This window comes from Aspergillus homomorphus, assembly GCF_003184865.1.
Source record: "Aspergillus homomorphus CBS 101889 unplaced genomic scaffold BO97scaffold_10, whole genome shotgun sequence".
Taxonomy (NCBI): Eukaryota; Fungi; Ascomycota; class Eurotiomycetes; order Eurotiales; family Aspergillaceae; genus Aspergillus; species Aspergillus homomorphus.
Window position 1 is genome coordinate 553,645 of NW_020291896.1, and position 26,322 is coordinate 579,966.

Sequence of the window (26,322 nt, forward strand, 5' to 3'; positions counted from 1 at the left end):
ACTTCGGATCCCTCGACCCTTTGTGCTACTTTTGTATTCCAGACATATAGATACCCTCTGAACGAACCACACGTCAACCGTTATCGCGACCGAGTAGATGTCTACGTAGAATTTTTCCAGGAACCAAACACATCGGAGAATTTCAAGCTGAGATGGGACGCGGGGATGTCAACGCCTGGGGTCAGAAACACAGCGCGTCAAGTATGCGAGACTTTTACTAAAGCACTCATAAACACCCCCCGCATGTCAGTAGAAACCCCTGATCGTTATCAGTAGTTTCTACTTTCATAGATCAAGCCCGTTGCCAAGAGCACTGCTAGATGATCCTGATTATCTTGATCGGAGCCGTGGAGTAGACCGACCTAGTGGGTGTGCTTCGGGCAACAGGCAACGAATTTTACTGCCAGCCCACACCTCATTTTGCTCATTTTGCTGCTGAGTACGGAGTACTGGACAGTACCTCCCGCAGCGATATCCGAGGTCACCTGATCCAGCAACTCCACGAACGCCATGTTCTCAACAGCTCCTTCCAACTGAACCTTCTCCCATCAGTCCTTATCCAGGCAACGCTTACATCTCCGCTTCGTCGCCACTTCTACCTTATTCAACGACTCGGAAACGCGAACGCGAACTAGGGAACGAATCATAATCCCAATCAAGACGGACCGAACGGAATGCTACACGACAAGCATCACAAAGTATAAATAAAATCCGGCCGCGCATCGCCCAACTCCTCAACCTCAGCCGCACTCAACCCTTCCACCCGATGATCGCGCTCCCCGCGCCGCCGCCTCGCATTCTCCTTCCGCAGCAACAGATACTGCGTCACCGAGCCGCCCAGCAAAAACAGAACCAGATACGCCAGCACCACCCCATGCCCGGGATAGAACCGCGGTGCGTCCTCCGTGCGGTAGATGTTCGACGAGACGATGCCGTTCAGATTGCCCCATCCGATCATTAGGCCGAGCGTGATGCCGCGTTTGTAGACTCCTGATCGTGGGAATTAGTTAGTGGGTGGATTTGATATGGAAAGGGGGCTTGAGGTTGGTTAGAGGAAGGAGTATTTTTTGGGAGGAGGGTACTCGCCTTCGACGTTGTTGCTGACCCATGAGATCGTGTTCGCGATGCACGGGTAGATGCCCATCGCGCCGAAGAAGACCCCCGCGTACTGCACGCCGGCCGACTTGGAGCCGAGGAGCATGCAGAACCCCACGATGCCGATCAGCGAGACGGAGATGTTGCATAGCCCGCGCTGGCGCGTGCGGTCAGCGAGGTAGCCGATGCTCACTGTCAGAATGGCGGCGCAGGCGTACGGCGGGACGCTGAGCAGCTGCGCCCGGGTTGACGAGTAGCCTGGTCAGGTCAGTTTTCCGTCTATGCGGTACGTTGACAAGGAGGGGTACCCTGTTCGATGCGTCAGTAATAGCTCTTCGTGTTCAACGCAGGAAGATCCAGTACTCACAAGTCCATTGATGATCGTCGGCACGAACAGCGAAAACGCATACAGCGCCCCGTCCGCCCCCATGTAGATCACACACCCCAGCCACGTCTTCGAATCCCGCAGACTCGCCCACATGTACGCCGACTTAAAGTGGTGCTCGCGTACGCCGCTGCCCTGGTGGTCCGCCGCCAGGCGACGGAGGACCCGCTTGCGCTCCGCCTCGCTTAGAAAGGCCGCCTTGTCGGGGAAGTCGTAGACGAGCCAGTACGACAGCACGCCGATGACCACTGTCGCCAGGCCCTCGAGGATGAAGATCCACGCCCACCCTTGCTTGCCGCCGACGCCGTCCATCTTGGCGATCGCGGCCGCCAGCAGCCCGCCGAAGGAGCCCGCCAGAGCGGCCGCCGAGAAGAAGATCGCCATCCGGATACCGAACTCGGCCCGCCGATACCAGCACGATAGGTAGTAGCTGATGCCCGGGAAGAGGCCGGCTTCGGCTAGTCCCAGGAACCACCGGGCGGTGATCAGGCCGCCGTAGTTGTGCACTAGGCCCATGGTTGTCATGCAGATGCCCTGGTGTCAGATGGTCTTAGTGGATCGTTTGTGGGTTGGGGATGGGGTCACGTACCCAGAGAACGATGATCGTCGGGATGAAGAGGCTAGGCCGCGTGCGCTTCAGCAGGACGTTGGTGAGTGGCTCGAAGACGGAGTACGACACGAAGAACACGGTCAGCGAGGCGTTGTACTGCGCATTGCTCATGTTGAGTGCCTGCTGCAGGCCATCCAGCTTCGCGTTGCCGATGTTGGTGCGGTCCAAAAACGAGGCCAGATACAGTAACGAGAGCCAAGGGATCAACCGCAGGTCTAATCTGCGGAGTAACCGTCGGTCCTGGATGGGTCAACCGCTGGCACGTTCTCGATGTCAGGCACGATACGTACGAGATTGGCTTTCTCTTCTTCGCTCAGACCTGTGTCGGGATCGTCGATCTCCTGCAGATATTGGACCGTGGGTTTGGTGAGCTCCGGGTCATGGTGGACGGAGGCCTTCTCATTAGGGAGTGTAGCTTGGGCTTCCATCTCCTTGGTAGCCATTGAACTGCAGGGAGGGAAGTTGTCGGTGTGGTACAATGGGAAGGGAGGTTGCGACAAGTGAGAGAAAGCTAGAAGGAAGATGCGGAGGGAGAACGAGCACCCCATACCTCCTAGGGAATGATTCACTTAACCAGCTAAGTTAGTAATATCATCGTGCGGGGGCTGAGTCATCGTTACCAATGATCTGCTGCTCCCTTGCGCCTCTTTTCATGGATGAGCGAGCATCATTGCTGCTTTCATCCCCCACTAGTCAACAAACTTCTGCACCCCTATCTTTGCCCGCGAGATTGATTGCAAGGGTTTGCATACATCGTAGCAGGGGTTAGCAGTCCTGGCCATGCTTGATCTTGTTGTTTGATCTTCTCTTTCTTCTCCTTCATCATGGGCGATGAAGACATTCCCATCTCGATTGAAGCTTCTCGGCTTCCCCGCATTCAATCAAAAGCCGAAGGATCAGCAGTTGCCGACGCCAAGAGATAAGCAGCTTGGCAACTTCTTCCCCGCAATCCACAAGCATCGTCAAGATTTTCCCCGCTGGCCCGTCAAGACACTCTATCTTTCTGGTTCAGCGTTGGAGGTCAAGTTGAAAAGATGTTGGCAAGATAGGGGGAAGTTTCATTTCAGAATGAGGTTACATCGCCCACTGCAGGTACCGCGTTATCCGCAAATGCAAAGGATTCGGTCCGTAGCAGGTTGGCACATTTGAGACTGAACGGCGCACAGTCAATCAGCATCAGAGGTGGTTAACTTAGTTATTCCCAATCAGACGGGTTGATTCCTCCTCGTTCTCCTCAGCAAACGCCGAGTTGGCCAGAGTTAATGGTTGATGCCTGACGGCCTGGGCGGTAAGGCGTCGAGGCTTGTCTCCCGTGCACGTGACATGACCCATGGATCTGACTGATTATTGGTCCCTGTCTCACCACTCTTTACTGCTCTTTCACAACTTGAACTGACTTCTCGTCACTTTTTCGCTAATGAGTCCAGTTATAGCAGTGGATGGCCGGGTAAGATGTCTCAAAAATATCATTCCTCACTCCATGTCAATAGCACCAAGCTGAGATTCCCGGGCTCAATGTCATTCTCTTCTCTCTCGAGATAGTCGCAGTGGGGCTTCTCACCGCACAGAGTTTCCCCGCGTCCGCCATCGCGTCAACAAACACCAACCACCCACAGATGCTCAGATAAACCATCGCCATCGCGGGGAGGCACCAGCGCACTCGCAGGCTTCATTACATAGCCTCATATCCTTCAACTTCGATATCATGCTCTCAGAAATGTCTCCGCCCGCAAAACAGCATCACTCCGTCGCAGCAGCCAACACCCCCGAGAGAAGGGGTAGCCTTCCAGCACCTCCTACAAGCCGGAGCGACGCAACACCCAACCTTATCCTACACTCCGGTCGTGCATGACACCCTCCCCAACCTTTTCTCGCAGGTAGTCTGCTCTCCGTCACCCAGAACCGCCACATGACACTGTACGACGGAGGCGACCGCCGCTTCTCCACGACTTGGCCTGCGCGTCGGGCCTGACCCCGTTCTCGCGAACGTGCTCCGCAACCTCGCGCAAACCAAGAACCGTGTGATCTTCCTCCAGGCGCGAGGGCGCGGACATCGAGTCGTACGTCGAGCGCCACCCTCTCACAGCGGGAACTGCAGCGGCTGCTCGGGGAGACAACAGGGACAAACTGGACGACAAGCGAGGAGCAGCTCGCGGGGCTCAATCGCGCGATCGGGCGGAGCTGCAGAAGGAAGTCGGACCCAGCCGTACTCATCCTGGGAATCCTGAAGGTCGCGATCTCCGGGGACGCCGCGTTAAGGATTCGATTTAACGAAGTACACACCGGGACTGGACAACGAACTCGTAGTCTAGAAGCGTACACGCCTGCACCGCTGGCGAAGATCATCAAAGATATCATTGCTTAAACGAACCGCTCGGCCGGCCTTCGTCCGTTCGTTCGTGCATGACAACACTAACAAGCATACATCAAGTCTTCATGAACCCATTATTACCCCGTCACAGACGACAAAAACAACCAAGTATGACATCATCTCGCGGCAATAACCGCACTGCGCAACCGCGCATTCTTCCCAATCGACCACACTCTCAACAAAGCAAATCATTAATAAGATCAGTGCGCCTCCTCATCCGCGCCGCCCTTCTCCCACGCAGCACTGCTATCCTCCTTCACCACCAATTTCGCCGCAACCCCACCATCCAACCGCGTATCGACCTCCTTGGAAAACAACGACGCGATAATCGACAGCCCGCCGAACGCAATACTCACGCAGAATACCGTCCGGAACGACTCCGCGTACGCCGTCTTCTGTGCATCTGCGACAGCCGCCAAGATCTTGCTCGTCATACCGGGCACGGCCTCCAGCGCGGCGCTGGTGCCCGCCCCGATAGCCTCGAGCAGGTCCGTCACCGACGAAGCAGGCAGTCCGGCTTTTGTGGCCGCCCCGCTGACGGTGCCGGGCATGTTGGCGGTGATGCGGTTCTGCAGGATGGCGACGTAGATGGCCGCTTTGGTTGGTTAGTTTCAACGCCTGATACTGAGAGGAGGGAGGAGCTTACTGGCGATGGTGCCGAAGATCTGCTTGGCGGAGCCCAGGAAGCCGCTCGCTAGACCGATGTCCTCTGGTTTGCAGTACAGCGGGCACATGATGATCGTGATCAGCTCGAGGTAGCCGACGGCGAAGCCGCCGATAGCGGTGAACTGTTTGGGGTTAGTCATTCTGCTTCAATTGGGATATGTGAACGGGTGGCACGTACAGCAATACCGTAGGCCTGGCGGTGCTGGTTAATAGCGGCCAGGGCGCCCGAGAAGGCGGTGATGGTCACCGTCGAGGCGATGAGCTGGTACTTGGTGAAGCCCAGGGGCTTCATGAGCACGCCGCCGGCAATCTCGCCGATGATGACGCCGACTCCGGTGGAGATCTGCATCGTTAGTGGTGTGGTGCACTGGGAGCAGCGTGGCGACTTACAGAGAGCCAGCCGGCTTTGATGCTGTTGGTGGTGAACATGTGGAGGACAGCCTGGGGCCAGAGCAGACTGTTGCGTGTTAGGGCTGAGGATACCTCACGCACTCCACCTAGGTATACTGGGCCACTTACCTCATGGAGAAGTAAACCATGTTGCCGACCAGCGCCGAACACACGGTCGCCGCGTAGCCGGGGTTGCGCAGCAGCGACATAGGGAGCAGGGGCTGCTCCAGGGGCGCGTAGATCTCTGCTATCGCATCAGTGACTGTGCACGAGGCCCGTAAACCGCAAAACATACCATAAATGACGAAGGCAATGACGGACACGAAGCCGATGACCAGCACGGCGACGACGTGAGCGGAATCCCAGGCATACGAGGTGCCACCCCATGCTATATCACTCGTCAGCTGCACGCATCAAACAGCAAAGCAGGGAGAAACATACAAAGACCCAACAGAATCAGCACGATACCACCAGCATACAGCACAAAGCCGATGATATCGAACTTCTTGAGCCCGTCCAGCCGACTCTGGGACCCGCGCTTCCTATCCCAGCCAGGGGGGAAGTAGAACAGCACGAGCAGGATGATAGACAGGCCACAGGTGATCATGTTCAGGTAGTAGGTCCAGCGCCAGGAGGCGGCGGTGTTAGCAATGAAGTCGCTCGCGATGATGGAGCCAAACGCCGAGAAGGGCAGCGTCGTGATGAAGATGCCTGCGTTCACGACCGGCCGCGCCCGGTTCGGCACCAGCTCCGCAATCACAAAGGTGAACGTCAACTGCACGGCTGCCGCCAGCCCGCACAGCACGCTGCCTCCGATCACTGTCGGCACCGTCTTCGCCGTCGCGCACACGATCGCCCCGATCAGCCCCAGCAGCTGGCCTCCGATCAGGATGTAGCGCCGCCCGAAGATGTCGCCGAGTCGGCCGACCAGCAGTAATCCGACCTAAACAGGACCGAGAATTAGTCTTGTGGTCAGGCTCCGTGGACAGAAGAGGGCGCTTACTCCAGAGATCAACGTGAATACCGTCGAGATCATGCTGTAGTTGGGGTCCGGCCCTGTGTGGCGCAAGAGACTGTGATCAGCGGACGCCCGGACAGATCGGCCCCGTTAAGGGGGGCCACGAGGGGGGATGGGGGGATATGGGGACTTACCGAGATCTTTGTTGATCGCAGTCAAACTGTTGACCTATTTCCATACTTGCACGTCAGAATTATGGGGTTGGCTTCGTGAGGCAAGAGAAACGCACCGGCAGCACATAGCCCAGGTACAGACTGATCGCCATCAAACAGCCGGCAATCAGCGAGCCGATGAAGTTAGGACTCCAGTAGTAGCCGGCCGGCAGCTGGTTCAAGTCCATGCTCCGGGACTGAATCGAGCCCTCGACGGGCTGAGGGGTCTTCTCGTCCGCCATGGTGGTATGTACCTCACGAAGACTAAGATGCTTGACGAGAGGGAGGGGGGAAACAAGGAGGAGGGGAGGTGAAGAAAGCGGGTAAATCGGAAGACAGGTTCCTGAGCTTGCTGCAGGAAATGCAGATAGTTAAAGTAATCGTATGCAAGAAAGAGGCGACGGCCACGAGGCGAAAAGACGCTAGAAAAGTCGTCAAAACCGGACTGCAAGGTCATCCCATCTCATTTCCGTGGTCTAGATAACTGTTACGATGGTCGACTACTGGGTCGCGAAACTGTAGCCCACGGCCTTACAACCATGAATGGAATACCAAGAGTTAACATGCGATGTCTAGCCTCCGAGTGCCTGAGTGTGGGTGGGGTGGAGAGGGGGGAATGGGGGCAATAGTCATAGTCATAGTCATATAATCATAGTCAAGTCATAGTCATAGTGAAGAGGAGGGGAGAAACCACACAGCTTAGGGTTCATCTGGAGTTTTTGGACTACTAAGTTAGACTAATTTAGTCGGCGACGGTCCTTGCGCGATATTGAAAAAGGCCCGCTATAGTCGGTGGAGTCTTAGTCGGCGAATAACTAGCCACATCAGCCAACCAACCCATTGGCCCACGATCGATCTAGAGTGCTCCGTTTGGAATTAGTTGCATGGCCGGAATAATGAAAAACTGCCCTGCATCTCGCTCGGAATGGCAATTTCGAGTCATTCCACGTGTGGCTCGCTGAGTTGCAGAAGCGGAGGATGAAGGAGGCGAGAACTGCCGGTTCGAGCTTGTCAGTTTCCACCTCAATTCCCCAATCAATAATGAATAATTCATAGGCCGAAGGAACGCTGCCTGCCCCGAGATTACCGTATAATTCCGGAAAATAATGGTAGTGGCAAAAGACCCTCTCCCTTGCATTTCGTGCACACCCCTGGGCGCAAGATAGAAAGGCCAAGCAGGACGTCCTGGACTACATCATCCTTGTCATCGTTTGCCTTCATGTAGGCCCTAGATCTCAAGCTTTCTGCGTCTGCATCTGCTCGTTTCTTGCCCAGCACGGTCGATTGTCATGGACGAACTGATCTTCAGAGATGAGTCCTCGTCCGACTCCCCGGTCGACCTAAGTGCCTCCCGGGTCCCGTCGATCATCGTCTGCAACACGGTGCTCATCGTGATCGCGAGCGTTGGGGTGCTGGTGCGTGTGTTCGTGCGGACCCAATATCTTTCGGGACTTGGGGCAGATGACTTCCTGTGTATAGCGAGTTGGGTGCGTCTTCAGCTTGATGGCGAATGATCAATCCTATCTTCTAGACTGACGCAAGTGCGTGTCCTCCAGATTTTTACCCTCGCGCTATGCATTCTGTGTATAATGAGTAAGTCCTCTCTCAGCCTCCATACGCAGTCGACCACAGCTTGCTGACATTGAGAACTCTAGTGACCAACTATGGCTATGGGAGACATATCGAAACGGTGCATAGCGTTGCCACCCTGGAGATGTTCCTCAAGGTCTGCTGATACTGATCCCTCCACGAAAGCACAAGGATTTACTGACCCGACCGCCCGCAATCCAGCTTGACTTCGCCAGCATGATCGCCTACCTGATGGCTTTGGGCACTGTGAAATGCTCCTTTTGTATCCTTTACCTTCAGATCTTCCCGGGGAAAGCCTTTCGCATTGTCTGCTGGAGCCTGGTTGCCCTGCTTATGGCCGAAACGCTCGAAGAATGTCTCGTGGTGGTTTTCCAATGCTCGCCCATCCACAAAGCCTGGGATGCGGAGGGCGTCGTCAAGGGGAAATGCCTGGCTCTGACAGCATTCTACTACATTTCGTTTGGAATCAAGCTGGCGACCGACTTGGCCATCTTTGCCCTACCGATCCCGAAACTGGTGCAGTTGAACATGACCCGAGGTAAACGTGCAGGATTGGTGATCATGTTCGGACTGGGTGTTTTGTACGAGATCCCTCTTCCCACTCTCGTCTTGTCGGAATACTAATCTCAGCTACAGGGTCTGCCTAACGAGCATTATCCGTGCCACTTATATCAGCAATTTTTCCCTGGACCACACCTGTGAGTTGGGCCCCCACCGCTCTTCCCCCTGGTCATCCACTTTTGATTTCTGTGTGTCTAACATGCAGTGATAGGGACCCTGGTCAATACACTAAACTGGTCCAGTGTGGAGGTCGCGGTGGCCATTTTCATCGCCTGCATCCCCTCCTTCAAGTCACTGATCAGCTTCCGGTTCCCCGCCCTGCAGCGTCTGCTCGGTCTCTCCAGCAAGGGCGACTCGACGGGTCGCTCGCGCATGTACGGCACGTCTGGGCGGCGGACTACGCATGGTCGGTCGACAGCTCACCAGAGCATCAAGTTGGACACGGTGACAGGCCAGAGCCGGGCCGATATCGAGGCCAGTTTGAATGGATCGGAAGAGCGCATTTTCCCCATGCACGCAGGCATTCAGATCACGACTCATGTGAGCGTGAATCAGAGTGACTGAGTTTGTCGATACCCTACCCACACCCACCCACCCACCATACTATAATTTCCTTTGTTTCCACCTCCTGTCCCATCAGACCATATTTCATGATCCTAATGCCACGCCGATTGTTGCTACTATGCCACGGACTCAGCGGCAGATCCCTTACCAACATGTTTCTCGATCGGACCGATGGCCCAGGTCTGGCCTGGCGACCTGCCGGGCTCTTTACCTGTTTGGCTTGTCAGTCCATCTCACTAGAGGGTCCTAGACCAGTGTAGTGTGTCGTAGGGTAGAGACTAGGGCAATCTCTGGTAAGCTAATCTAAGCTTATGCCAAGACACGGTTGTGTTTCTGGTCCAGAAGGGATGGCCCGTCTCGTTGCCATCGCCCAGACATTGGCAGCCGTCGCAGAGTGGGTTTCGCCGAAGAGTCATCTCTGATAGGTCGGAAGGTGATAACTATGAGCTAACAAGTTCTTCTTTTCGCACAATGCCCCCTGATGCTGCCGTGTGTCTTATCCGAACGCGCAAGCCACTTCGAGGGCCGTCCTTGAGGGTCCCCTGCGCAGCCGTTGTCATGCCCTCCTCACCTCTAAGCCCTACTGCAGGTGGGTGTCATATTTCTGCAAGACAACTCTTTTAGTCGCATTGATCAAGAACCACATTCTACCTCCTTCTTCTAATTTTTCTCTCTCTTCCCTCTTTTCCACAAAATTTTCCCACCAGCAATAGTGAATGCGCTAGTTCCAGACGGCGTGCAATAATGAGGGAGAAGGATAGGGTCGGCGGCCCGCCGGAAGTAAATTAGAGCAAGGGCTAACACTCCACCAGCAAAACCCACCAGCCCATCAGATTTCTTTCTTGGCTCCATAATTGCAGGATTCGACGTGGTTTGATGCAAATTTGAATCATCTGGCTATGCGGCGCCTCCCATTATGTTACTAAGTACAGTACATTGAACTTCGAATACTTCCCGCTTTGGCGATTCACACCTATAGGCTCAGATGATTGGCTGTGTTGCTGCTCGAGACGAATTGACAGGGATCTCGCACGGTATTCTGTCTGCCTAGTGTACGGAGTACGTTTCGGTTCAATAGCACTGACCAGTGACTACTGGGGTGAAACTATCCCATTCTGTCGGCTGTCGTTCGACTGAATTTCCCAAAGCCCGACCGGCCAGATTGCAGTTTGCACGAAGTGCACCACGCTATACCGTAGTCTGTCTATACACCCCTGTCCAAAAGGCAATAAGATGCTTATTGCATGTAATATCCCTGCTCATCCGTTCTGCTGGGACTGTGAAGAAAATCCCCAAGAAAGCCGAGAAGTCTTCAGAAGTCTTGTCTTGCGCCACGTCCCCAAGGAATTGCTCCCGGAGCCCTAAGTCCAAGTTCAAGTCCAAGTCTAACAACGCAACTTCGACGACGAGCCATCAGCGGGGCCCAAAATCCCCCAAATCCTCATCGGACCCGAATTTTCGACCGATCGTGGTCCACCAAATCCAGCCAGCTCTCTCTCTCTCTCTTTCTTTCTCTCCTCCCCGGGGCATTTCTCGACACTTCCGCGGTAATAACCGCCCGTCCGCTTTCTCCACCGAAATCCCCTGATGCGAGTGGCGGATGGCCGAGGGATCGAATCGCCAACAATCTCCAAGTCACGTCGCAATTCAGCATTCATGATTTGCTCGAGGCGAAACTGACCCGGCTAATGAATCAGGAAAAATCATGCCGTCCCTGCATGGGGGAGTCGTGAGTGCTGACAGGGAGGGTCAGCCCGTCGGACGGGCCCCCTGAGTTCCGTGCATGCGCGACTCCATAATGGCCGACCACACCAGCGTCGTTGCGATCCTTCCCAAAATTCCTCGCTGGCTCTCACCCGTACTGCTATACCTCCATCACCATGCAGGAACAACAAGCAAACACCAATCAGGGCCACCACGCGATTGTGTTCGGGTGCTCTGGCATCAACGGCTGGGCGCTGGTCAACCAGCTACTATCCGACTATCCCTCGCGCGGCACGTTCAGCAGAGTGACGGCCGTTGCGAACCGTGCGTTCAGCCGCGACGAGGCCCAATGGCCCTCCGATGATCGTTTGCAGATGGTCTCGGGCGTGGACCTGCTAGCCGGCGACGATCAGGCCCTGGCCGCCACCTTGCACGAGAAGATCCCTGCTGTCGAGACGATCAGCCATGTGTACTACGCGGGTATGTATACCATGCTGGCTCTACCCCAGGCTGCGCAAGATTGGTCTCGGCTGATTGTTGTGCTTCACAGCCTACCGCGCCAGCGACGTTCCCGCCGAAGAATGCCGGATGAACAAGGAGATGCTGCGAGCCGCCGTGCAGACCCTGGAGAAGCTGTCGCCTAGCCTCTCCTTCGTGACGCTGATCACCGGCACAAAGGTAGACAGATCATTCGCCTCTTGCTTTCTCGCATTCGCCACCCTGACATCAGACAGGCCTACGGCGTCTACCTCCTTGACAAATTCCCCTTCCGCGGCCAGACCCCGCTGAGCGAAGACCTGCCCCGCGTGCCCGCCGAGTACGCCCAGGACCTGTTCTACTACCACGAGGTCGACCTGCTGCAGGAGCTCAGCAAGGACAAGCAATGGTCGTGGTGTGAAGTGCGCCCGGACGTGATTGTACGTTGACCTGCCCCAGAACACCACCTCCACCTCCACTTCCACTTCTACTTCCACACCAAAAAAGGGCGTTCATGGGGGGAGAACCCCCCAAACCCCCCCCTTCCTTTCAGCTTCCCAGAAAACTCAACCCAAGCCATCTCCCCACTAACCCAACCCAAAAAAAATAATAGGTCGGCGTAGCCCCAATCGGCAACGCAAACTGCATGGCGCAAACAATGGGCATCTACCTAAGCCTATACCGCCACATCTTCGGCGCGGGCGCCCGCGTGCCCTTCCCAGGCAACGAGACCACCTGGCGCCTGACCTCCACAGACTCAAACCAAGACATCATCGCGCGCTTCTGCATCCACGCCTCTCTGCAGCCCGCCGAAAAAGTGCACGCCCGCGCGTTCAACATCGCCGACAGCGCGCGCCCCGTCGCCTGGGCCGAGCGCTGGCCGGCGCTGGCGCGCTACTTCGGACTGGAGGGTGTCGGGCCCGATGCTTCGGCGCTGCATCCTACAAAGTTTATGGAGGAGCATTGGGGCACTGTGCAGGAGTTGTGTCGGGAGAAGGGGCTCAAGGAGGAGGTGATTTGGCGGAGTACGCATAATACTGGCGCCCGCATGGGGAGTCTGCGGTTGATGGATTTTGATCGCGAGTTTGATTTATCTAGGGCTAGGGGGATTGGGTTCCAGGAGGAGGTTGGCGTTGAGGAGTCGTGGCATCGTGCTTTTGAGAGGGTTGGGAGGGCGGGGTTGTTGTTCTAGGTTCTTTTTTGGGTTGAGTATAACGAAGGGAAATTGAGGTGGCTGGGTGGTGCTGCTATGTGTTTATGATGATTGCAATGGACCAATTTACCTGTAGGTTTGTTATTTGGTCTGAATCTATAAATATATACTCGTGTTTCGATCTCCATTCGCGGGACTTGCCCCGCTTGCCTGCACTAGATCTCTGCCCTTGCGGCTGTCATCTAACTGAAAATAGGACTCTGGACTTAGGATTAGATATTATACCCAGATATGGTAGTCAAGTCTCTGTCACTATCAGACCGCCGAGAGACGGCGGAGGTCTGGGGCGGTTATTTGCTACAACATGCGAATGATCTAGGTCTTTCCTCGTTCAGCAAAATCAAGAGGAACAAGGTTAAGCCTATCTTCAGTGTGGTGCACTCGTATCGAGTCCGACCTGACCGATCCACGATGCAAACGAGACCTGATCCTGATCAGCAGCCCATTTAATTTCGTCCCCATCGATTATCCTGCTGCTGCTTCCGACTTCATCAATCGGACCCACCAGGCGCAGGATACGTCGCTGGTGGGTGATCTCCGTCAGCGACAGGGATCGGATCGCGGTGAGGGCTTCACGCAGGGTGTCGTCAATTCGCCGCCAGAGGCCCGCGAGCTCGTCATTGTAGGCCTGCGCATTACTGGTGGGCCGGAGTAGATCCGTGAAATTGACCCACATGAGGGTCAAGGTCTGCAATGTCGGGCCGGCGGTGCGAAGGAAGGCTGCTAGACTGGCCTGTGTGATATCGATCGAGTGGAGATCAAGTTTGGATAAGCGGGTGAAGGAGATGGTCTCGGAGAGCTGAAGGAAGAGCTTGGGGTCCCGCACGAGTCCCGAAGTCCAGCTTGAGAGTTCGAGAGCCGTAAGGCTCGGTGGAGTGGTGAGAAGCAGACGGAGGAGGAACTCGAACGCGGGATGCATGGCTTCTTCCTCATGATGACTGCAGAGATGGAGGCTCTGCAAGTCTCGGAAGTTGGAGGACAATGCGATTTGCTGGCTTTCAGGTACCGTGAGGCTTTTGAGTACCAAGCCCCCGCAGCGGCGCTTTCGCATGCCTGCGCTGCAGGTGGACAAGCCTTTGATCTGGACGTCTGAAGCGGCTAAGGCTTTGAGGATTGCTGAGAAGACCACCGCCCGCATACTATAGGGTTTCCAAGGGAAATGGCAATGTGTTTGAGTCTGCTTGCGTCGAAGGCTTCGAATATAGCCATAGTAGGCCTTGAAGCCGCCGAAGGAATTGACAGGAGGGCCTCAGCCTAGGTAGGTAGTACGCGTGTCGCCGGTTGAATCGCCTGGCGGACGTTCCATGCCGACCACGCTTAGTTTGCCGAATCTCTTGAAGCAACTCGCGAGGATCTCGAAAAGTAGGTCCGTTTGCACAAGCCGGACATTATACGCAACGGCAGCCTCGTACGTGATGAACTTCGCTTTCTCTTCCTTGGAGGTCCATGATTCCTGACAGCCTGCGTGTTCGCCATCCACCTCAAGGTTCGCATAAATTAGTTTGTACTGAAACCGAAACACGTCCGGAACAATGCATATTTCTTCCACCTGCTTTCGAAAGAGATCATGAGAGGCAATGTCATTCAGTCGTCGAAAGCCTTCTTCTGTGGTGAGGACATTGATCTGCTTCATGTACCGAGCCGCAAACGCTGTCCGCGACTTGGCGTAACAGGCCCTACATGACAAGCGAAGGGAACAACAGTCTGCTCGTTGCAGGTGATGGCAAATAGAGTTGACTAGCTCAACAGGTAATGAGTCCAGAAACATATTTGTAAACTTCTGGATGCGATCGTTCTAGGCAGTGGAGAAAGAGAGATGAAGCGCACGGCCGCTGCACAGCTTTTCAATCCCCGCGGGGTTATCTTATAGCATATATAAGCTATGCCTATTCTGTTATATGATATTCAGTTTATCTCTCCTTAGAAAACGCTTAACCGAAGAGATGACAAGATGATAGATTAAATTTCCTGGGACAATATACGATACTTACGACCCAAACCACGGAAACTGGGCACTTCCCGCTCGGGCCGCTAGTGGTAATCCGGCTTGATGATCTGACAGGGATACGGCTCTGGATCTTAAAATTGAGCCTGTCACGCACCACAAAGGCGCATTTGTTTTCCTGTCACAGCCCGGATGGTCTAGTGGTATGATTCGCGCTTCGGGGTAAATACAAGTTCAATTTCGTCTATCAGCGAGACTCTTGTATATAAGCCAGAGCATGCGCGAGGTCCCGCGTTCGAATCGCGGTTCGGGCCACGCTTGATTTTTTCTGTACTTTTTTTCAAACACGGAGTTCATGCTTCTCATACTGTTTGTTGTTGGTCTTCGCGACAGAACAAGTGCTGTTCATCCTGCATGAATCGTCGGCAAGAGACGTGAGTTGGCGACGCACGTCTCCATGAAAGCCACTCCCCTGGCCAGGGCGTATCCCAGGTAGAAATGCACATATGAATGAGTCTCCTCCATACAAGGGATACATTCGAATCCGGAAATCATCTAGCAAGCTTTACCATTGTACCTTTCTCTCAAGAAAATGGTAATGGAGACAAGAATGTGTAAGTGGTCGTACTTACAAGTGGGATAGTAAAAGCCACCCTCCTAGTGCCGCCTGCTCTAGGGCCAAGCGTAGTAAAAGTGACACCAATCATATCTGACATGTTCAAGTATGAGCTAACCTGGACACCACGGATACATAATTATAATCTCTCCATGTGACATGTTCCTTGAAATCGTCAGGGACACAGCCTAGATAGTCCCCGTCATTAGGAGAACACTCTTAACCTCTGCCAATGGAAAGACGACTGATCATGCTTGTTATGCCATTGAATTCCAAGGAAAGATGTAGTACTGGCAAAATTCCTCTCGTTGCAAATCAGACAATAGCACAAATCGCATTTTAGCTTCTTAAGGTGCACACCCGCCCGTGGCAGGAAAAAGCATGCGCCTCGCAAAAGCTCGTGGCTAGATCTCCTCTACTGAACCTTTAATGTCAAAGACAAGATAAAAATGCCGATTGCCACCTCTGAAACCTTAAGATCATATCGCAGTGTCTCAATCACCGAGCTACCATGGTTGAGACAGTGGTTAAGGGTGCCAAGCCTTGCTGGGTGTTCGGGTCGGGAGGGCTGTGTTCGATCTAGATCTCAAAATTTATAGAGATCCAAGCTATCTCCCGTCATGTGAGAGCAGATAAAGTTGGCGACCCTAATCTAGGCTTTGCTTACATACGAACACGAACATACAATCTCCATTCACGGTGCCATGGTTCATGTAAATCGATCCGCATAGTATTTTTGCTTCAGTAATATGTGCACAGCCACCTATCAAGGATCAATTGAGACATTTTGTGTCTCTTGAGAGAGCTATGGAAGAAAGTAACTGTAATCCATTCTCTACAACACTGTGTACATGGCTCTATATTGACGTCAAGATTCAAGCCTGCTGACACGAGAGCTATGAGTAGTCCATGGTTCCTAGCCAGAAGCATATCATCGACTTACGAGGCGCGCAATGATCAAGGATATTTAAGCGACAGAGATTCCTTGCCATTGTCGATCATCAGCAAGTCTAGCAAACTCGATCGCATATCGACTTAATACCACACTCCATCATCTCTTACAATGCACTCAAAGACTATCCTCCTTTCTCTCTTCATGGCATGCGCCGTCGCTGCGCCAGCCTTGACACCTTTGGAGGCACGGGCCCCACCGACCCAATATGAGGGAACCTACGACTTTTGGATGACCGTCCCACCATGCTACCCGCCGAGCCCTGATACAGAACAGGTCCAATTCAGCGTCTCCTGGAAGGGTCACTACACAATCACCACGGACGAGCAAACTAGTGCCGTGACCGTCAAGGGACACCGCAATGAGAAGGGTACGGGCGTTGGTCTGACCAGCGGCAAGAAGTACCAGTTGTCGAACATGGACAATTACGATGACACCTACACCTTCAACCCCCCGTGGGATCGGGAGTATCATGTCCGCAAAACCTACCAGATTGTCAAGCAGGGCAGCGGGCAGGTGTATAAGTACGGGTACAATCTTTATTACTCGTACGACCCGGACAATGGTGTGGTTTTCCGTGTTGAGAAGCCCGGGGAGAGTTCGTGTTCGTGAGGTTTGAGGTCTAGGGACGCTGCTGTCGTGCCTTGCTTGAGTTGATGCTTCACGTCTGCTCCGTCTGGTTCCTGCTTGGACATGAGGTGCCACTTGGATCATGGTTGCTGGCAAATGCGGGCCTATCTTTGAGTTCCGATGAATGGCGAATGAAGTGCCCGGAAAGGGGTCATGCGAGTGAATTTAAATGACATCTCTGCTCTTCCTATAGAAACGAAGAAAAGGACATCGCGGTGGAATTTTAGCACCCTATGCACAACATGTCTTTTATCCTTTACATTAAGTATCAGAATCTACTTGTCTTCTATAGTTTCCCAGACCGCTATATGCAGCATTATCATTAATCCAGTAGTCATATATTAGCTCTTATTCTGATGCTCAGAACAAGCAAAAGCTGAAACTCATTTGACTGTACCTCGGGCTTCCATCTTCTTATTGATTGATATCAGTCTTAGTGGTGAATCAGGGTAGGTATACATCATAATTGAGTGAGATTGTAGGGGCCCTGTAGCCAATGGTCATTGCTCCAAGGTCAGTAAGCTCATTATGTTCGATCAATACCTACCAAACTAATCAACCGCAAGGCGGATCTAAGATTTGCATGGGACTCGAAACTCGAGGGGATGATGCATCCAGCGGCGCTGCTTTTCGACTTACCATATCGGAAGTAACACGGAGTAACCGAGCCAGGAATCTTCGTTAAGTCGAAAGACCGAGGAACGGTCTCAGCCTCGTCGCCAGAGGGACAAGCGACGCTGTGTTGCAGTGTGCGTGGCGTATTCGACGCTATGCATGCATCAACGTTTCGGAGGAGCTTTGCGGTTCAAGATCAACAAAACTTACATTCTAAGCGGACTGTCCTTGGAAAAAGCAGAACTCATCGACGAGATGAATACTCTAGCAAAGCTTTTGATAGCCGATGGTTCTGCACCTGACGACTATGTGAATCAACAAGGGGATAAGTGCCTGCATCAATCCCGACCTGACGTCTGTCTTTAATTCGCAGTGTGGGGATCGCCAGCTGGGGATGAAGCGACAGGGTTTGAGATGGGAAAGGATCCGGTCGAGACTGGTGGAAGGCCTTTGCGATGTTTACGGACGCTGGGTTGGTTCTATGACGTCTACGGAATGAACAGATAGAATTAACAGATAGAATTAACAGACTAATATAAATTGCAAGTCCGAGGACAAATAAACTCTATGTTACATTAATATGTGCGAGGAGATATATTGACCAAGTCAGTATCAACAGCAGCAAGTATCGACAGGACAATCCACCAGAGTCGGGTTGCGCTTCAATCAGACATTAAATGACGGAAAATCATAAGGAATAAATGGGGGAATAATAAGAAAGGTAAGTCGCAAAGACTGTAGCTTTTGTGCGGACCGTAGAGAAGGTATTTATAAGGGCGTCAATAAGTAGCAGGAGAACTGTGTGGGAGATCAAAGAATATGGCGAGGGGAACGGAAACAAGAAGAAATAAAGCACGCTTTCTATACAGGGTATGTCGAAGGGGGGTCACTTCGACTTTTTAAGGGGCTGTGGGGTGTTTGCGGCTCCATGGTTGCGGAGTCGACCGTGAGGACCGGGCCGGACAGCACCGCTTGCTCTCGGCTGGCGCTGTCCCACGAGGTATTTCGTTGGAGGCCAAAGGCAACGCTGCTGTTGGCACTCGTGAACTGGCTGTCAAGACGAGTTGGTGCCCCCTGGCCGTCCACGAGCGGGGCCACCGGCGTCGAATTCGCCGTGCGGTCGACACCGTTGACCCCAGGATAGTGGCGGGTGACATTGGCCTGGTGGGAAGCACCCTGGTCTGAAGCCATGGCGGACGCCTCACTGTCGGACGAGCCCGCCAGCTTGCCGGCGTCCGGAGGCACATAGGCCTCGAACCTCTTCAGATGATCGTAGTGTCCGAGAATGACTTTCTCTCGGATGATGTCCACGTCCATCGGGAAGTAGACCTTCTGGATGCATTTGCACACGAATCGCGGAGTCAAACAGATCACCACGGTCACCAGAAACACGACCCAGAAGGCCAACGCGCCATAGACCTGCTTTGCTGCGCCGTAGAAGGTGGCAGATGATTCGAAGGACGAATAGATACCGGTCCAGAAGAAGATCAACAGCGAACTGATTGCGTTGATCAAGGTCGTGAACCAATCCCACCGATACATGTTCATCATCACGTAGGTGTTGCTTGCGACCACAGCACAAGTAGCCACGAGAACACCAACCCGATAACGATCATCAATGCTTAGTCCATTGTCGGTTTGGAAATTGGCATATTGATAAAGCATATACGGCATGAAGAAACAGATGATGGACTGGTAGAAGCCGTCGAGCATGTAGATCCTGGACAAACCAATTAGCTTTTCTTCAACGGAGCCACAAGTGCAAACACCAGCGCAACTCACCAGAACTTTAACTGCGTCCACTCCTTCCGCTCAATGCCGCGCATGTAGAGCTGTGGGACTGCCATGGAGACCCGATCATCGACGTCTTGATCAAAGATACCCATGAAGATGACCGGCAGGGACGTAAACGCCACGTTAACCAACGTAATATAAGTATATTCAAATAGATAGGAACCGTCGAAGTTATCGTAGATCGAATACCAGAACAGGGCGAAGGTCCAGACCAAGTTCTACCATAACGTCAGTATCTTTTCGTACACCAGAATCTATGAACTCATAACAGAGGATATCGTTGACTCACCTTGTAGAAGAAGTTAGCGGTGGTCTCACCGAGACGGCGATAGGCCCAGCGTCCATGGACCAGGATCAGCCGTTGCAAGAACCGGAACTGTCCGATGGCATAATCGGCCGACATGACTGCCTGGCGACCCTCCTCTCCGGCAATACCCACTCCAACATCGGCTTTCTGAATCATCGAAACATCATTGGCACCGTCGCCGATAGCCAGAGCCATCACGTTCAAGCCGTTCTTGACCATCTCTACCACAGCAGCCTTCTGCGCTGGACTGACACGGCAACAGAGCACGGACTTACACTTCCGACAAAGAAGCAAGAACTTCTGTCGCAAAGTTTCGTCCAGCATGAAGCGAAGAGTGTCACCGTCCAGCACTAGAGCATGGGTCTGCGGGGGCGGCGAGTGGTCCTGGCGTGCGGCTTGCAGTTCCTCGTCTGAGCCTGTGATGCCGAAGATCTCCAACTTGCTATCGAGCAGCTTGGCGGCCATGTCGATGTCGGAGGGAGCATCGAACACAATCATTTCCATGTCGTTGTTGAGGAGATTACAGGAGAAACCGATATTGATGGCGGTTTCGATCTTATCGCCGGTCAAAACCCAGAGCTTGATACCTGCTTCGGCGAGAAGGGAGATGGTATCGGGAACACCATCCTGCAAGCGATCCTCGATCGCCGTCCCTCCGAGAAGCATCAGGTTCTGCTCGATAGCATTGGATACTTCTTCTAGTTTCTCCTCGCGGTCCACAATGGCAGCGGCAGCGGCGTCGTGCATGACGCTCCATTCTCGATACTCTGCAGGGTCAATCGTACGCTCGGCAATGCAGAGCACTCGCAAACCCTCTTGGGCGAAGGTTTCGAGATCTCTCGTGGTGGCATCACGCAATTCGCGTTGTTGGCCGGGCGCCAGGCGGGAGTAGATCATGGTATCGGCTCCTTTACACAGCAAGCGAATAGTGCCATCCGGCATCTGAACAATCACGCTCATTCGTTTACGGGTGGAGTTAAATTCGAGAATGTTCAAGATAGTATACCGGCGCTCCTCACCCATGATATTCAAGATCAAGCTTTCACCCGACCGGCCGAGAGTTGTGAATCCGCAGTCGCGGGCGGTGGCAACCAGGGCAGCCTCGTCCGGCGATTGCGCCTTGAACTCAATTTGGGGTGGATCGCCGGGGATCCGTTCCGTAACCACCGTGTGGCACAGTGCCAGAGCCGTCATAAAACTTATCGCGGCTTGCTGCTGGGCCTCGCCCGAGGCACCACTCAGGTCCGCTGCGAACTGGGGAGCAACGAAGGTCAAATTTTCATCCTTGAGATACGGGTTATCATGCAGCTGGCGCAGTTGCTGGATCATCTCCACACGAGCTTCACTGATCCTCTGGCGAGCCTTGGCGGCTTCCTCCTCCACATTCACCACCCCCTGTCGTCGCTGCATGCCCAGCTGAGCTTCTGTGTATGCCTCGCCGTAAGGCACACCGTTGACTGTACACTTCTTGAATTCCATGACGTTCTGTGTCAGGGTTCCGGTCTTGTCGGAGAAGATATACTCGATTTGGCCGATATCATCAGAGATATTCCAGGATCGGGGCACACAGGACATCTGCAGGCGTTCGTAGTACATATAGATGTCATAATAAATATAGAGGGCCTGGATGACACGACAGATTTCCAGGGAAATGTACAAGGCGATGGGGACCAAGTTCTGGAAGAGGACCACGCCTACAAAGAAGGCGATCACACCTTGCACGGCAGGCGAGCCGCCGTATGAGCCGTAATCGAAGAACGTCAGAGAGGCATCGTCCAAGCCCCAAGCAAATCCGTTGATAAACCCTGAGATCAAACACATGATGAATAGGATGGCGAAGTTGTAGACAACATTCCAGTTCATATTGCGGGCCATTTGCGGGCGCTTGGTAGGCGTGAGGCCCTGGTTCAGCATGATTTTCGTTTCTGGCCCGGTGAAGAGCACGACGCCCAGAGCCCATTCAGTGTTTTGGAGACTACAGCCTCGAAGTAGGATGTTATTGATTGTGATTGGCTCCACGCGGTCCTGCGGGGGCTCTCCGGACTCATCATGCTGGTTCCAGTAGATAGCACCGCTAAAGGAGTAAAGGTTGGCATGCGGAGGCGGTGACTCGATAGTAAACTCCGCTTTCTCGCAGTCGCGGGCATTTCGCAACACGCGACCGCAATTCAAGGCGTTGCGCACCTTCAGGTTCGTCTCGCCGTCCAGGTTCTTGGTCTCGACGTAACACGCTCCATCCGGGTCTGATGTGGAGAGAATGGCGATATCGGCGGGAATCTGGTCCCCATTGTACAGTCGCACGAAATCGCCGACATTGACATCCTTCCAGTGTTGACGTTTGAAGCGCGCCTTGCCCGGGGTTGACCGGGTGGGATTCAGGACACTGCCCTTAGTCCGTGCCCACGGCGAATTTGCGTGCTGATCGTGATCATTCACAGGGTCCGGCCAGTCGCCAGAAGCACGGGCCTCCATCGTAGGGGAAACGGCCGTCATCTCGATCGCGATCGGAGAGGAAGGCTCGACCGACGGCCTGGGATCCGCCATCTGCACATCGCCCGCCACGTCTTTATCGGCTCCATTCTTGCGGAAGATGCGCTTCATGCCTCGATAGCTGACAATCACCCCCCGGGTGCAAGCTTTTTTGAATTTGCGCCAGAGGGATACATTGTCGGCCGTCACATTGACATTGTCCCAATCAGTCAGTCGGTATACGGGGGAGTTGTTGAGCTCGTTATCGGACACGGTCCGCCGCCAATCCTCGATCGCGTCCTTGACGGCGGTGACGACGACGATGACGATCAGAGGGACGGCACTCAGGCCGGGATCGGCATCGCCGAAGATTTCGAAACACTGCAAGATAATGACAAACAAGAAATACAGATTAGCGATGTTGTGGAATTGCAGCCACAGGTTCTTGGGCAGAAAAGTGAGCGGGGTGTAGATGGCGGTGCGAATCTTGTTTCTCGGATAGACAGCCTTGAGGTTCCCGTCATCGTCCCGCTCGTCGTCCGGAATAGGAAGGTTGAAATGAACTTTGCGCGACGCTGAACCTCCCTCGGCGAGGTCGGGCTCGCCGGCCGTCGCACTCGCCATGGTATCGGTGTGATTCCGCCGGCGTCCACGTTCGAGGATGGAAACTCGTTTGCGCAGACCGGAAGTGGCATTCATTCTCGTGGTGGCCCATCGTGCGCGCTTGGTGGATTTCTGATTGGCATCCTCGTTCGTGGTGGGGAGAGGAGGCACCTCGCTGGAGGCTCGTTCCAGCCCATTCTCCCCTTTGCTGTCGTAGCTATCCATGCTGACCACTGAGTGTTTCCCCGACTAATGCGAGTGGCTGACGGTGCTCATCGGACCGGTCGGGACGACCAGCACCGGTTCGATGCGGCCAACGCAGGCCTTCTGGAGGAGGGGAAGCTCGATCGCGGTGTTTCTGAGATCGAATCGACGTAAGACAGTCCGTTCTCGAGCTGTCGGCGGGGTCTTGAAGCGTACAGGGTGGGCAGGCGAGTGGGATGGGTGGGCTGGCGAGCGGAGAGCTAGAGGGTGGGACGAGCAATTGGCGTGGGATGCGACCGACCGGAAGTAGATGGAATCTCGCTGTATAGTCGGGGAGAGTCAAAGAATAGGCCGAGCACGATGACGGAGACCGTCTGAACACGAAGCTCGTGAAGGAACGCGATAAAGTGACCCAGAAAAATTGAGGGAGGGAGGAGAGAGAGAATGACAGAGGCGGAGGAATGCAGGGAGGGGAAAGTCAGAGACAGTCAGAGAGAGGAGAAGAGAGCTGGCAGAGTCAGGCTGGGCCCCCCGGGGCGCGGGCTGGAACAGAGAGGGAGAATGGCACTCAATAATGCAGGCAAAATGGTAATGCAACGGGGCACTGCCACCTCTCATAGGTGCAATTGATGGGATTGATCAGCATCATCACGGCTGTCCCGGCATCGTATAAGCTGTTCACCGCCTAGTAAGCTGACTAATTGCTGAGGTAGGCATTGCCGCCTCATTTCTTTCTTTCTTTTCTTTTTTTCTGCCGCTCTTATTTATTCAGAGTATTCTTCTCGGCTTTCCATCGGGCCGGAGCGGAGTCCGGCTGCAGAATTCCCGATGACAATTCCAGATCAGGTAGAATGTCAGCTAAACTCCTTCCAGTTTAGTGGTCCCCGTCGGTCGCATTTAGAGTGTGGCAACAATCGATCATGGATACTGTCTGAGACAGCCTCATCCTAGATAGCTATACTCTAATCTTATTTTCTACTACGTGATTGTTCCTGAAACCACACCATACTCCCGGATGATTGCCCCGGGCGCCTTCGACAGACACGGTCCAGGGCTAAAATGCTGCGTCACCATCCATACCAGAGGCCGCCCATGCACCCCTCAATAGTATTTGGTATTCGGAGGAAGACCCTCAGCTTGGTCTTTCCTCTAGATTCCTCAGTCAGCATGCCAATCGCTTCCAGCATAGGTAGCACTGGACCCCTAACCAGTAATTCCCCAAATCCCTTCACCAGCGCAATTTCATGGTCACAGTCGGCCTGCTGTTCAAGACCCAACTCGTCGAAAGTCGTTGCAACATCGAAGTCGATCCAAACCAACCGATCGGGATCTCCATGAACAAGGAGAAGGTTTTTGGAATAGAGGTCTTGATGGTGAACTCCCGCCCGGTGGATCTCCTCCATGCCCTCGATCGCCTGGGAATAAAGCGCATCGGAGTAGTTCACGCAGTTCAAACTCTCGGCGTTGGGGAGGTATTCTAGCAAGATTGCTCGTGGCTGTAGCTTGTCGTGGGCGAAATGTCGGAGAACAGGAGCAAATGCAGCCGGGTCCATCCGATCGATATAGCCATAGCACTTGGGAACGACGCCGCGCTCACAGGCACCCGAAGCGAGGAGTTTCTGACACGCGTTGAATTCGCAGCGAAATCGGTTCAGATCGCGCCCTTTCTCGGTATAGCCCGGGTCGCCGTTGTCGTGGAAGATCTTCAAGGCATACTTCTGCCCATTCAGTTCAACCTCAAAGATCGAAGAGGCATCCGAGTGCTTGATATCTCTGTTGATACGGATTCTGGAAGGGTCGATTGCCCTCAAGGGAGTGTTCCTTGAACACATCATGGATTGTTGTGTTGTTGGGGATCAAAATTCCACAAAAGAGGGAGAGGTAAGGAACTTGGAACTATAAGTCCGGGGATATCTCTGGTACTGGTACTATAAGTAGGTAGCACCTCAGTTTATTCACCATAGTTCTGATCCAGGGCTTTCATTGACCGCTTTCTTTCGCTTTGCTCCTGTCACTTCAATTAACAGGGCGCTTACTATAGTACTCCATATTGACTACGCCTCCAATATATTTTTCCTGTGATTAGGCCTGGTACCTTACTGAAGTACAGTACCACCTCAACATGGACAACCAGTCTCTGCTGCAGTATCTTTCCATTGCTCTTCCGACAATTCCTCTTCGGCGTGTTGCCCCATCGACAAACACAACAAACCCCTACTATGATGCGGCAGACATTTCTCAGGTCATCGACTGGCCAGATTTCAATTATGCAACAATCATCCAACGATATGGCGGCATTTTGAACGCGAAGCAGATCGCCGCCGATCCTTTCAGCTCCCCTCCCGCCGCCATCTGGGATCAACCTCACTTTCGCTCTCGATTTGCAGAGCTGCTTCTACCTCGTGTTAGACGCGCCCTTCGAGCCGGGTTTGAGGAGCTCGCGCCCCAGCTTGAGCAACTAGGCCCTGTGCCAGTCACTTTTGACGGCGGAAGTTCGGCAGCGTACGTCGATCAGTTTCCACCTGACACTGCCTTCGTCGCTCTTGGGGGCATCTACGCCGAGAGCGCGAACCGAGCCCCGGGCGACTTGGAGGTCTCAGGGAATTGGCGTTCCGACTACCGGTTTTCACCAGACCCCTCAGACCAGCGACAATACAAGCAGGTCCTGTCGCAGGTGAATTATCATATGGATCAACACAACGCGCGACATGGCTTTGTGCTTACCAACGCCGAGTTGGTTGCCGTCAAGCGTCTCGACACCAACGGCCGTCTAGCCGTGTCTGTGTCAATTGCCTGGACAGCGGGGGGCCATGGTCAGCTCACGGTGCTGATGGGCATGTGGTATCTGGGGATGCTTGCAGCTGAGGAGCTCAACTGGTCTCTTTAATTCGGCTGCCTGTTTCTCATTGGTTGGGCAATGATCGTTCCCAAGTCGGGAGTTTGATCTAGATTTTAGCTTCAAGGACTTGCATTCACGGAGCTTTGCATTGATTCAGCATGCGAATAGGTCACTTGTTATGATTGAGAACAAATACGCTGGTATGGGATTGCTTTGATCGACAGTCAGGAATTGCATTGAGTTGGAATGTGTCAACTAAAAAGAGACGGAATTCATTACAGATCGACATAGTCATTAGCAGAGAAGGATAGGGAGAACAGTCATTAAATCATGCGTCAACTTCGCCCGGAATCACCATTCCAGCCCACTCCTCCATCGTAGTTCGTAGTTTGTAGAACTGGACCCCTACCAGCCCCGGGACTTCCACTGTCCGGCATCCTCCACGCCCTGCGCAACCTTGCGCGCGCCATCTTCGACTCCGCTCCCGATATTGCCCAAGGCATCCCCGACGGGCTTGCCCGCACTGCCGGTGGCGCCGGTGATGGTGTCTCC

The 26,322-nt window shown here is 53.8% G+C and overlaps 11 protein-coding genes and 1 non-coding gene across 12 annotated transcripts; 5 read left to right on the top strand and 7 right to left on the bottom strand.

The window, feature by feature from the left end:
• Nucleotides 1–517: 517 nt before the first annotated feature.
• Nucleotides 518–958, bottom strand: BO97DRAFT_442027 (uncharacterized protein; the record flags this gene model as incomplete). Its single annotated transcript, XM_025698223.1, has 2 exons — nt 518–677; nt 732–958. The coding sequence occupies 2 exons, from the start codon at nt 956–958 to the stop codon at nt 656–658; spliced, it is 249 nt and encodes an 82-aa protein (XP_025553289.1). The 3' UTR covers nt 518–655.
• A 90-nt stretch (nt 959–1,048) lies between these two features.
• Nucleotides 1,049–2,937, bottom strand: BO97DRAFT_412908 (putative MFS transporter; the record flags this gene model as incomplete). The annotated part of the gene is made up of 6 exons (XM_025696261.1): nt 1,049–1,353; nt 1,404; nt 1,463–2,014; nt 2,070–2,330; nt 2,381–2,537; nt 2,843–2,937. The coding sequence occupies 6 exons, from the start codon at nt 2,935–2,937 to the stop codon at nt 1,049–1,051; spliced, it is 1,371 nt and encodes a 456-aa protein (XP_025553290.1).
• A 758-nt stretch (nt 2,938–3,695) lies between these two features.
• On the bottom strand, nt 3,696–4,554 carry BO97DRAFT_21298 (uncharacterized protein). Its single transcript, XM_025690590.1, has one exon. It carries the CDS (start codon nt 4,446–4,448, stop codon nt 3,831–3,833), a length of 618 nt encoding a protein of 205 aa, XP_025553291.1. The 5' UTR covers nt 4,449–4,554; the 3' UTR covers nt 3,696–3,830.
• A 107-nt stretch (nt 4,555–4,661) lies between these two features.
• Nucleotides 4,662–6,953, bottom strand: BO97DRAFT_469395 (trichothecene efflux pump; the record flags this gene model as incomplete). The annotated part of the gene is made up of 10 exons (XM_025699837.1): nt 6,765–6,953; nt 6,670–6,703; nt 6,521–6,573; nt 5,959–6,460; nt 5,813–5,905; nt 5,647–5,761; nt 5,518–5,584; nt 5,306–5,470; nt 5,108–5,249; nt 4,662–5,056 (listed from the first exon to the last, which is right to left on the bottom strand). The coding sequence occupies exons 1-10, from the start codon at nt 6,927–6,929 to the stop codon at nt 4,662–4,664; spliced, it is 1,731 nt and encodes a 576-aa protein (XP_025553292.1). The 5' UTR covers nt 6,930–6,953.
• A 968-nt stretch (nt 6,954–7,921) lies between these two features.
• On the top strand, nt 7,922–9,402 carry BO97DRAFT_448715 (uncharacterized protein; the record flags this gene model as incomplete). Its single annotated transcript, XM_025698837.1, has 6 exons — nt 7,922–8,174; nt 8,244–8,280; nt 8,343–8,413; nt 8,479–8,858; nt 8,914–8,975; nt 9,050–9,402. The coding sequence occupies exons 1-6, from the start codon at nt 7,977–7,979 to the stop codon at nt 9,400–9,402; spliced, it is 1,101 nt and encodes a 366-aa protein (XP_025553293.1). The 5' UTR covers nt 7,922–7,976.
• Nucleotides 9,403–11,282: 1,880 nt separating this feature from the next.
• BO97DRAFT_469396 (SDR family oxidoreductase) lies at nt 11,283–12,775 on the top strand (the record flags this gene model as incomplete). The annotated part of the gene is made up of 4 exons (XM_025699838.1): nt 11,283–11,586; nt 11,657–11,784; nt 11,841–12,023; nt 12,197–12,775. The coding sequence occupies 4 exons, from the start codon at nt 11,283–11,285 to the stop codon at nt 12,773–12,775; spliced, it is 1,194 nt and encodes a 397-aa protein (XP_025553294.1).
• Nucleotides 12,776–13,163: 388 nt separating this feature from the next.
• On the bottom strand, nt 13,164–14,564 carry BO97DRAFT_448721 (uncharacterized protein; the record flags this gene model as incomplete). Its single annotated transcript, XM_025698838.1, has 2 exons — nt 13,164–14,044; nt 14,096–14,564. 2 exons carry the CDS (start codon nt 14,562–14,564, stop codon nt 13,164–13,166), a joined length of 1,350 nt encoding a protein of 449 aa, XP_025553295.1.
• Nucleotides 14,565–14,927: 363 nt separating this feature from the next.
• On the top strand, nt 14,928–15,055 carry BO97DRAFT_t97. Its single transcript has one exon. It is a non-coding gene; the product is annotated as a tRNA-Pro (tRNA).
• Nucleotides 15,056–16,369: 1,314 nt separating this feature from the next.
• BO97DRAFT_448722 (uncharacterized protein) lies at nt 16,370–16,921 on the top strand (the record flags this gene model as incomplete). Its single annotated transcript, XM_025698839.1, has 1 exon — nt 16,370–16,921. The coding sequence occupies exon 1, from the start codon at nt 16,421–16,423 to the stop codon at nt 16,919–16,921; it is 501 nt and encodes a 166-aa protein (XP_025553296.1). The 5' UTR covers nt 16,370–16,420.
• Nucleotides 16,922–18,415: 1,494 nt separating this feature from the next.
• On the bottom strand, nt 18,416–22,952 carry BO97DRAFT_341486 (phospholipid-translocating P-type ATPase; the record flags this gene model as incomplete). Its single annotated transcript, XM_025691643.1, has 3 exons — nt 18,416–19,274; nt 19,337–19,566; nt 19,638–22,952. The coding sequence occupies 3 exons, from the start codon at nt 22,950–22,952 to the stop codon at nt 18,416–18,418; spliced, it is 4,404 nt and encodes a 1,467-aa protein (XP_025553297.1).
• Nucleotides 22,953–24,032: 1,080 nt separating this feature from the next.
• Nucleotides 24,033–24,763, bottom strand: BO97DRAFT_433256 (uncharacterized protein; the record flags this gene model as incomplete). The annotated part of the gene is made up of 2 exons (XM_025697587.1): nt 24,033–24,080; nt 24,140–24,763. 2 exons carry the CDS (start codon nt 24,761–24,763, stop codon nt 24,033–24,035), a joined length of 672 nt encoding a protein of 223 aa, XP_025553298.1.
• Nucleotides 24,764–24,863: 100 nt separating this feature from the next.
• BO97DRAFT_21539 (uncharacterized protein) lies at nt 24,864–26,164 on the top strand. The gene is made up of 2 exons (XM_025690605.1): nt 24,864–24,865; nt 24,959–26,164. The coding sequence occupies exon 2, from the start codon at nt 25,054–25,056 to the stop codon at nt 25,816–25,818; it is 765 nt and encodes a 254-aa protein (XP_025553299.1). The 5' UTR covers nt 24,864–24,865; nt 24,959–25,053; the 3' UTR covers nt 25,819–26,164.
• Nucleotides 26,165–26,322: the final 158 nt, after the last annotated feature.

Coding starts and splice junctions, on each gene's coding strand:
- BO97DRAFT_21298 (XM_025690590.1), bottom strand. CDS start 4,448: ATGATATCTTTGATGATCTTCGCCAGCGGTGCAGGCGTGTACGCTTCT.
- BO97DRAFT_21539 (XM_025690605.1), top strand. CDS start 25,054: ATGGACAACCAGTCTCTGCTGCAGTATCTTTCCATTGCTCTTCCGACA.